At 49.3% G+C, this 11,087-nt stretch overlaps 1 protein-coding gene across 1 annotated transcript; it reads left to right on the top strand.

The window, feature by feature from the left end:
• On the top strand, positions 1-351 carry PRR9 (proline rich 9; the record flags this gene model as incomplete). Its single annotated transcript, XM_080647332.1, has 1 exon — positions 1-351. The coding sequence occupies one exon, from the start codon at positions 1-3 to the stop codon at positions 349-351; it is 351 nt and encodes a 116-aa protein (XP_080503458.1).
• Between the last annotated feature and the right edge of the window lie 10,736 nt (positions 352-11,087).

Genomic DNA, 11,087 nt, shown 5'->3' on the forward strand with positions numbered 1-11,087 from the left:
ATGTCCTTTAACGAGCAGCAGTGCAAGCAGCCATGTGTGCCTCCTCCATGTCTTCAAAAGACCCAAGAGCAGTGCCAGGCAAAGGCTGAGGAGGTGTGCCTCCCCCCATGCCAGGACACCTGCCAAGAGAAGTGCCCATTGCAAGCTCAGGAGGTGTGTCTTCCTCAGTGCCAGGAGTTAAACCTAGAAAACTGCCCACAGCAATGCCAAGATCCATGCCTACCTCCATGCCAAGACCAATGCCCACCTCAGTGTGTGGAGCCATGCCAAGAGATATCTCAGGCAAAATGTGTGGAGGTTTGCCCACAAAAAGTCCAGGAGAAGTGCTTACCCCCTGGCAAGGGAAAGTAGCTGCTTTCATAATGCTGTCGAGGATCAAGAAGATGGCCAACAGATGAAGACCCAATCCCAACTTACGCTACGGTGACCTTCTCCTGTGGGTACCTCTGTGTGCACCTGTTCTCGCCTCCTGGCTTTTTCAGTATTCCAGGACTTGGTCTGTGTCTCTGAAGACAGTTCTCTCTGTATTTCATCAGCCTCTATGAATAAGTCTTTTTTTTTCAGCAGTTTAGTAGAAGGGCTCAACTATAGGAATAGTGTGCCTGTCAGGGGAGACCACAGAAGCCTGCTTCAGCTCCATTGGGGCAAAAATTCCCCCAGCCCTGAGTGTGTACCAGCCAAGGATGCCTGCATTCATTTTTAGAGTGTCAGCTGCTCACTGGAGCCTCAAAACAAACTGAATTTGATGGACTAGGTCCTTGATTACCACCATTCAGGGTGTGGAAAAGAGGTTGGTGGTATTTCAAAATCAAAAACTGGGTAATTTATTCACTGCATTCTAAAAATGGACAGCAAATAATTGGGTGTTGGAATGTTGGTTGTGCTGTGTTTTTTCTTTTTTAAAATGAAACTTGTATTTAAATGGTTGAACTCAAACAGTCAATAAGGAAAGGCGAGATGGGAAGTTTGGAGTCTTGGTTAATATTTGTGCTTCACGGCTGGTCTGCTTTGGGCCCTTGATTTCCACCATGTACACTCTTTACTGATGTGATGTGTGTCTGTGTGATGCAGGCTGGTCTGCTCTCCAGCTGCTTTGCCTTCTTCTCCCTGGTGAAGGTAAAATACAGAATAAAGCTGACCCTATGCTGATATCTGACCTGTGTGCTCTTTGCTCTTTCCTCCCCACCACACAAATTCCAAATTCCTGCTGTCCTTGTCATGATATGTTCTCCTCCTCCTTCTTCTTTTGAGAATCTGGAGTAGGAATAAAAATCGGACCTCACAGCAAGGCTGAAAGAGTCCTCCTTAAGGGGCACCTGGACCACTCACCCCCACCTACAACCTTCATAGGCTCACTCATGCACACAATTTACACTTGAGAAAATCCAGCAGGGTCCAGGAGTTCAGGTCCAGGAGTCTTTCCTATATAGCATACTTTTTCTCTGATCTTTACTTTCCAGAAAAAAAGGGCCAAAATGGGGTGAGTGGGGAGTTGTATAGGAGAATGGGTACCCAGTCAGTCCGTGACACCTCCAAACATAGCATCCCTGTCAGAAGTAAGGACTAAGCATACCTCTGAGATGAATGTAGACTGGGGACCAAAATTGTCTGCCTGGCCATCTGACCAGATTTCAGGAAAGCCAGGCAGCCTGGTTCCCCTCCCTCCACCCTGTTGCCCACCAGGCTGGGGGCCCTGGGGTTGTGTGAAAGCACAGAGAGGAGCAAGATTTACAGGAAAATACCAATACTAACTTCCTCCACTATGCCCTGGCCCCAAAGGCTGATGTCAAGGGCCAGCCTGCTGAGGGGTGAAGGGACTTCCATTCATTCTCCTGGGTCCCTCTTCCCACCCTGAGTGTGCCCCAGTGGAGGACTGTTTGGCTAACCTGTGGGCCATCCAGCACTGGAGTGCCTGAGTCTCTCAATCTTGGATATTTCCAAGGTGAGAGAGAGACAGAACCAGGGGATGACGTGGGGGAAGATCTCAAGTGGAGACACAGAGCCCTCAGGCACTTGAGGAGCCTGCAGATGGCCAGTGCCAGGCCCTGAGCTCCATGCACATTCCAAGGGAATCCTGACGGCAGCCACGGGCGGTTGATATGCTGCCCTTTGCTAAGGACCTGGCCTGGCCTCACACAGCCAGTAAGTGGTGAAGTCAGGATTTAACTGGCATTTCTCTGGACTCCAGCATGAGCTCTAACTTGCATGAGGAAGTGCCCGTGGCACAGAGAAAAGATTTCCAGACACTGTCTTCTTCTCCGTCATTCGTTTACCACCTCACAAGAGGTAATTGGTCATCTGCCAAGTACCAGGCACGGCACCAGGTGCTGAGAGAGAGCAGTGAACCAGGCAGGCAGGGTCCCTGCGCAGAGCATGAGAGAGCTTCCTTCCATAGGCCACACCAAACCTTTCCTAAAGCTCTTGTATGTCTCAAGTTCCTGAACATCTCCAGGGGCCACAATCACAGTTCTCTTGCCTCCCTGTCTGGTTGGAATGTTTTCCATCTTACCACTTTGGAATAAGCCAGCTGCACCCCAGGGCCCCAGCCTGCAAAGGAGCCCCAGAGAGCCTTTCTAGCAGCACGGTTTCTGACGGGGCTGAGGGAGGCTCACGGACATGTCTCCATCTTGGCGCAAGCCCAAGGAATGGCTTTGTTCTCAGCACTAAAGGTGTGCACAGATTGGAGTCCAAGATCAGACACTCAGATACTGAGAGGAAGCATGGGGCTGGCAAGCAGGAGGAGTTCAGCCATATCAGAGAAAGGACAACCCACGATTGGAGGGGAGGCCTCAGCCGAGGGGAAGGAGACAAACATGCAGATTACAGATAGGGGGACAGACGTCAAGGAGCCAGCAGGCCTTCAAGCTCTGTCCTGGGAACCACCACACTTTCCTGGAGCTCACAGGGCTCTGACCCAGCCCCTGCCTGCACTGCTGCAGCTGGAGCCAGGGCCCTAATGACACAGACTGGGCCATGGGGACAGCAAGGACCAAGCACGCAGCAGCCAAACACACTCCCCCAGCTGTGTGTGTCTGTGCTGAAGCCTTTCAGAAAGAGGGGGAAGGGCATTGCCAAAAAGAATGCTAGAAGTTAGAAGTTCTAGTTGACAATTATTAAAGAAAAACACACACACAAACATACACACACAATGGGGAGATCGAGGAAGATGGCGCTAAGACCTGTGCTGGTGACAGGAGCTGCCTTTGGACGTGCCATGTCCCATGAACTGGAGGTACGCAACTAGGGGGCAAAAAATAGTGTGAGCTCTAAGCTCCCTTCCAACCTCTCTGGCACTGAGATGCAGCTCACTCATCTAACTGTCCTTGGCAGGATTGGGACCCAGGGACAGAGGAGCCTAATAGGACAGGGAGATTCAGAAGACCTGACCTCAAGGTCTTCTGAAGACAGAGAAAATTATTGTGGCCTCTAGAACATTCCTGGGAGGCCCTTTGGGGGCCCAAATTCTTAGGGCCTAGCAGAGTATAGACCACAGCTTGAAGCTAAAGGAGGGGAGGGAACAGGGAAGCCATGGGAAGTAGCTCCCCAAATTTGAGAGTTTTGATGTGATTTTTAGGCCTAAACACTTGAGCTCTGGGTAGCATTTTACAGGAATTCCTCACACCTTCCAAATCCAACCTTCCCAGTCAGGGATTAGCACAAGTTTCTCCCCTTTGTTCTCTCCCCTTTGGACCTTTCTCTCCTGGGCTAGAGTAGTTTATCTGTTCCATGTGCGTGGACACCTGACAACCTATCACCATCTCCTTTCTACCTGCACCTGCCTCTCTCCAACCCAGGATTCTCCCCCTGCTTATGTCTGCCAACCCACAGGTTTCAGACTCACCTCCTCTGGGAAGCCTTCCATGATGTCAAGCCCATTTTCTAAGGGCACTTCAACCTGGGCTCCATGATGCTGCACTGGTCCTGGTCCCTAGGACTCTGTGGCCTCCTTGGAGCTACTCGTATGTGAATAACCTGGGTCTCCTGCCAGCATGAGAACCCCAGATGACAACCCTGGGGCCTTGCTGGGTTCTTTGCCTGTCTTCGGGGGACCAACCACATTGAGTTTTAGACACTCTCAGAATTGGCCAACCAGCATACCCTCTGAGGCAGAGACTAAGGAGGCTTCTTCTACTGATGGGGTGACCAACCTTCCTGGTTCGCCTGGGACTAAGGAAGTTTCCAGGATGCAGGACTTTGTTTTTAATCTTCACCCTAGGATATGTTTATTGATTTTAGAGAGAGAGGGAGGGAGAGAGAGAGAAAGGTCGATGTGAGAGAGAAACTTGATTGGTTGCTTCGAGTACATGCCCTGACCTGGGATCGAGCACACAACCTAGGTATATGCCCTGACTGGGAATCGAACCCACAACCTTTTTGGTGCACAGAATGACACTCCAACCAACTGAGCCACCTGGCCGGGGTGATGCAGGACTTTTGATGCTAACATTGGGACAATCCCAGGCACCCAGAACGAGTTAGTCATCCTAAGAGGGTACCTGTGTGTATAGACATGATGCTTGGTGCTGTGGGAGCACAGAGGGAAAGCAGACAAGGCTCTCATGCTGGATAAATCTGTAGCCCAGGTTGGAAGAGGAAGAACTTCCTAGAAAACTATGAGCCCAGAAGGCTTAGTGCCCACTGCCTGCTCCCCTTCCCAGCCCCGGTGGTGTGTGTGTGTGTGTGTGTGTGTGTGTGTGTGTGTGTGCGCGCGCGTTGGGTGAGGGACAGTAGATCAATAGGCAAGTGCCCAGGCTAGCCCTGCATAAGCATGAACTGGCAGGTCCTGGCCCAAAGAGTATAGTGGGGGATATCCCCATGTCCTCCCACTCTATCCCCTGCCATCACTAGCCTCAGAACACCTAAGCCAATAGGCAAAAGATTTAGACTCACCCACTCCTGCTCTTCCTTCTCTCCCACAGATGCCTGCCTGGCACCTGGAGATGGCTGGAGGAGGCAGGCGGGCTGGCAGGGATCTAACCTCAAGCTGTCCACCTCCCTCCCTCCCCAGCCAGTGTCAAAACCAACGTGCCCTCCTTTAAAAGCCCTGTTGTCTTCCCAACAGCACCATCTACTGGCCATAGGGGCACTGGGCCTTCCATGGGCCGTTCAGTAGTGAGCTCACCAACTCTGAAAGTATGCAAGAAGAGGCCAAATGACTAGCCAAGGTTATAGGAAGTTTGGACTGGGTTTTCTTTTAACCTTTGAAGTTCCACCCACCCTTGCACTTGAATTACTTACAGGTTGCTCTGAATCTAGTGAAAAGAGCCTTTGCCAGATAATCACTGAGAGACATCTGCCCCAGAGCACTAGGACCACAAACACACCACATCAGGGCAGATAACTGGGTGTTGGGATACACAAGAAGCTGTCTTGTTGTGTATTCCAATCCTGGCAAACCCTGGCAAAGAAGAGGAATGAACGCCCTCACTTCCCCTCTGTTTGTACCCTACCTGGGTTATACAGGAGGGTCAAAAACTTGGAGAGAGGCTACACCATGACTTAAATATTTATTGTGCTCGCCGGCTTGCTGGGGCTCTAACAGTGTTTGCCTGAACGTTTTTAGAGGGGCACAACATAAAGATTAGGGAAACTGCCTAAAACCACCCCAGAGCTATTGAAGCTACTTGAGGACCCTCAGGAGTGACTTCAGTGGGAACTTTTCTCATTATGACCTCATTTTAATACTGAAACCTCCAACCAAGGTGGACTTTATTCTCCATTTTCTGTGCCTGCAATGTATGCATGGTGGTGTTCTTGTACTGCATGTGCTCGCCCCAAAACCTACCTCAACATGCTATGATGCCAGCAGCTAGCCCTATAAAACCTAAGGAACAGGTTGGACACATGGAGATTGGGGGAGAGTGGTGTGCTTGAAGTGAGCGTGGAAGCTCCCGCCCTTTCCCCACACCTTGCCCTACACACCTCTTCCATCTGGATGTTCCTGAGTTAGATCCTTTCATAATAAACCAGTAAATGTAGGAAGTAAAATATTTCTCTGAGTTCTGTGAGCCGCTGTACCAAATTAATGGAACCCAAGGAGGGGATTGTGGGCAACTCTGATTTACAGCCAGTTGGTCAAAGGTATAGGTAAAACCTGAACTACTGGCTAGCATCTGAAATGTGTGTGGGAGGGTAGGGGCAATCTTGTGGGACTGATCCCTCACCTGTGCAATCTGATGCTAGTGTTAAGGAAGGGGAGGGGTCCTCGTCTCCCCCGGTTGCCTGTGGGGGTGGGTTTCTTGCAATATCCCAAGAAAAAGACTTTTCTGAGACTCATATGGGAGGATGAGGATGCGATGTTGTACAAAGCTTTATTTTTGTGGAATTACATCCCTAAGTTTCCAACATTTCATTTCCCTCAGTCCTGCCAAAGAAGAAGTCCCATTTTGCCTTTAGCGGGGCTAACATCAGAACCAGTGTCCAAAGTTTACTTTCCACATCTGCACAGTCCCACACAGTATTAGGCTAGAGTAATTTGTGTTTCCCCAGTACAGTCCGTCAGCCCGTTGCATGGGGGTCCGCACGTCCACATGGCTATGGAGGACACATGGGCAAATGCAAGGAAGCCAAGAGTGAGCCAAGAGCACAAGAGCAACGAGAGAGAGAACTTTATTTAGGAGATTGTGTATTCCCAAGTTTTCACACGCTTGCAGTGGCCACATCCACTCTGAACAATGACCTGGTGTGACTTACCTTCCCTAGGTCACCCCAACCTTACTGGGCATGCGTCTCTCTCCCCTTTGTTGGATCCCTTCCCCCAGTGTTCTGCAGGGAATAGGCCAGTGGTTCCGTAGGAAGTGCAAAGTTGCAGTTTCCTGGTGAAGCAGCCCAAACAACATGCCCATAATGTCTGGCTTTCCCCCTTTGCTGCTTTGCTATTATTAATAACTAGATAATTACAGTGGTATCAGTATCTCCAGGTAGTGTCAGAATTGAGTTGAGATGTTAGGACATCTAGCTGCTGTCGGAGAACCCCCCCCCCCCCCCCTGCACACACACACATTAGAATTGGGTCCCAGATCATCCTTTCATTACCTCTGCAGAGAGCTACTATTATCATAGTTCCATGCTAATGAAGGAGGCCCATCCTACAAGAAATAGCTTGGAATGTTGTGAGAAGTAGCTCAAGATTTCAGGGACAGCATTCCCTATCACGAGAATTGAAAACTACCTGCATGGGATGTTGCAGAGTCATTCCTGCACCAGGCAGAGTAGAGGTACTAAAAATTAACAATAATAGCAATCGCCGCAAGAAGTAGGCCGCCTTCTTACCACTGTTTTATAGACAAGAGACTAAGGCTCAAAGAAGTTAAGTAACTTACTCAGGGTTTCGCAGATAATCGAGAACGCTGAGCTTCAGATTGGGCACCTGGCTCCAGAGTCTGTACTCTACTTAAAGTAGATGTTCTCCATATTACCTCCAAAGCTGATGCTAACACTGATCACCTCTTGCCATTCAACAGAGCTCAGTCAGATATAGAATAAACTTCCTTCATTAACCTATCATTCAGCATATATTTGTGAACACCAATTACTATCCTCCCTATTGGGTATGCCAGACACTGTTGAGTCCCAGACACCTAACAATCAGGTTATCTTGGGGTGGGAACATCAGGCCAGGGTGAATTTGCACACACACACATGTGTATGTTTGTATATATGAATAAACATGTTTCCCACCAGATCTCAAACAACATGTATATAATGTTAGGGTCTTATTCAAAGTGCAGTGGGAAGACCCTGAAAGGTTTTAAGCAGAGAAGAGACATTTTATTTGATTCAAGGTTTTAAAAGATGATCCCATGTGCAACGTGGATAAAGGATGAATGATAGATCAAGCAAGAAAGGATGTGCTGCTGTAGTTATGAGTAAAGATGACAGATGGCAGCAGTGGAGACAAAGGAGGCTGGGTCTGAGAAATGTTTTGTAGGAAAAACTAACAGGTGAATTCAGTGTGTGGAGTGAATGGAAGAAAAAAAATATGTAGAAATACCTCCAGGTTTGTGAATGGTGGAGCATTTACAAAGAGGTGAAGACTAGGGGATATTTGGATATTTCTGATCCCTCAGAGATATTGGGGTCAGCAATATAAACATGGGAGTGGCAGAGATCACCCAGGAAGAAGAGAAGCAGCCCCTTTGAGTGGAGACACTTCAGAATCTCAAGACTGGACAGTGGAGGAGCCTGTGGCCAGCTGATGGAGCATCCAATGAATGAGGGCAGGGACTAGGGAGACCCAAGAAGAGAGGAGTCCAAGAAAGCCAGGAAAATTGATGAGTCAACACACAATGAAGATCACTGGTGCCCTTGACAGGAGTTGTCTGTGTGATGGCCTAGAAGCCAAAATAGAATGGGGGCTGGGGGATTGGGGAACCGAAGGGAGGTGCCAAGGCAAGGTGTGAACTGTTCTTTCAAGATGCTTGGCTGTGAACATGAACAGAGAAATGGGGTGATAGCTGGAGGGAAACTAGGAAACTTTTGCTTTTTTTTCCTTTAGAATAAGCAACACTAAGAAATGATCCAGTAGAGAGTAGAAGATTGCAGGTAGAGAGGGAGGAGGAAAGCAACCAAGGACTGGCATACTTAAAAAAATAGGTCTTGCCTCGCCAGTGTGGCTCAGTGGTTGAGCATTGACCCATGGACCAAGAGGTCATGGTTGGATTCCTGGTCAGGGCACATGCTCAGCTTGCAGGCTCGATCCTCCATAGAGGGTGTGCAGGAGGCAGCCAATCAATGATTCTCTCTCCTAATTAATGTTCCTATCTTTCTCCCTCTCCCTTCCTCTCTCTCTAAAAATCAATAAAAACATACATTAAAAAACTGGGTCTGGCTGCCTCATTATTTAGATCTCAGCTCACATGCTCATTCTTCAGAGAGGTCTTCCATGGCCTCCCAAGCTGCACACGGATGTCTGGCTGCAGGTGTCAGATGTGGGCCGGCTGGAGAGCAGAAGCAGGCTGAGCAGGGGAGAAGCCAACACTGAAGCCTGGGCTCCCATTTATAGGGCTTCCATGGGTGGACCTGGAACTCTGTGCCCGGGTACAAAGGCAGCCCCGCCTGAGCCTTTAACACCAGCGGCTGAATCAGGTCCAAATGGTTCCCGTGCTTCAGGCCATAGTCAGATTCCATGTGGGCCTGCACCACAGAGTTCACCCCACCCAACCCACCTCTCTGCCCCACATTGTCCTCCTGGAACAGGGGCACCTCCTCCTTCTCACCCTCCAGAGCCTCACACATGTATGAGGTTTGCAGACTCCTCCCATGTGCCACTCCAGGACACACACCACATACATATACACACATGTGCACACAAACATACAAAACACACTTGCACATGCATATAAAATACACACATACACACACACCCCACTGGCCCTCCCCCAAGGCCGGTGCAGCTGGCTCTGGGTGCTGGGACCATGCCTGCTCTCTTGCCCTTGGCCTACTGCCTGAACCTGACCCACAGTTCCTATTGACCACAGAGGCAGAAGTGACAGTTTTGCCCATTGGTAATGCACCTCCACCATTTTTGTCCATCACAGGGTCCTTAGTCTAAAGCCTGAGTGGCCATAGATTTCATCTGGTGTTGGAGGACTCATCCTGTCTAATGATTCAGCCCTTACCATCAGGACCCCCACTTGGAGATGGGGCACAGCTAATCTTAGGGAGACCCAACCCTCTGGGGCCTCCAGATTGAGTAGGAACACACAGTTCTGGTCCTAAGGCCACCCCCTGTTTGAGGGGCAAGGAAAAGAGCCCCAATCTTGGCCTCAGAAGCCCCCAACCTGCTAATGTTCCTACAAAGTATTAGAACATGCACCTTCATCCTCATCCCCTCCAAACTGTGGTCTTTAAGAAGAAGTGGTTGGAAAAAAAATAAAACCTGACAAACTTCGTATACACCTTTACAGAGACCTGTCCAAAATAAGGTAAGTGTTTTTCCACCCATATACTGAAGACTTGACTGAAGGCTAACTCAGGCTGGGGTTAAAACATTGATTCTGACCTTCCCAATTCTTACATCAATGCAGCTTTACATTCCTACCACCAATACCATCACCTGTATTTACCTTGACCCAATTTTAATGCAAGAATTTTGGTGTCAGGGGTGGGGTGGGGGTCAAGAACCTGGGATGATGCCAGACTTCCAGGAATGTGGGCCTGTCCTGAGTTCCCACATCCCCAGTAAAGTCCTCATCAGGGATACCACATTTCAGTGCCCCACCCTCGTCCCCAGCTCCCCAGACCCCAGGTGACACTGCTGAGGACACATCCACTTGCGTGATGACACTACTCAGTGGAGCTGACTCATGCAAAGAGTTGCCCCAAGTGCACTGGGAAAAAGAGGGCAGTTGTGCAAGGTGTTTTTTGACAGGCTGTGAGGAGGGGCCGGATGTGAGGCAGCAAGAAGGAGGTCCAGCTGACAATTATCATTGCTTCTACTAAAATATTCAGGTGACAAATCCACCTTGGTGCTCATTAGCCCCAGATGTTGCTAAAGCCAAAAGTGGGTGAGTCTCCGTGACTATCCCACCCATGGCCTCAATAGTATAAAAGGATCACTCTGTTTCAGCTTTATATGAATCAAGTTGTCAGTCCCACCTGCCTGCCCGCTGGGTTCTGCTCCAGGACAGGCTCAAGAACCGGGGCCATAAAGTCCATTCAACCCCCTTGTCTGTGAAAGAATGGGACCGTACTTGATACCCTTTCTGGTCCCCTCTGACATCCACTTGCTCTAGAGCAGGAGTCAGGAAGGACTCTAGAGTGAAAAATCACCCCTACACAGATGAAATAATGGGGGATGCAGCCAGAACACCCAGATACAAGGTCCCAAGATAGAAAGGCCTGAGTTCCCAGCTCCACACTGCTACCTAGTGGGAAATCTGGGTATAAAGAATGCTTGGCAGCTAAATATAAATGCAAAGATTACTGATGAAACGGGCATGGCATGTCCGTCTGTTCATTCATTTTATACGCATCCAAATGGGAGCCTTGTGGGCCTGGCATTGAGCTCTAGGAATTAAAAAAAAAATAAGACAAAGGTGCTGCCCTAAGGGGCTCAAAGTCAGCTAGAAGAGGCAAACACTAGA

Source organism: Plecotus auritus, assembly GCF_963455305.1.
Source record: "Plecotus auritus genome assembly, chromosome: 12".
Classification (NCBI taxonomy): Eukaryota; Metazoa; Chordata; class Mammalia; order Chiroptera; family Vespertilionidae; genus Plecotus; species Plecotus auritus.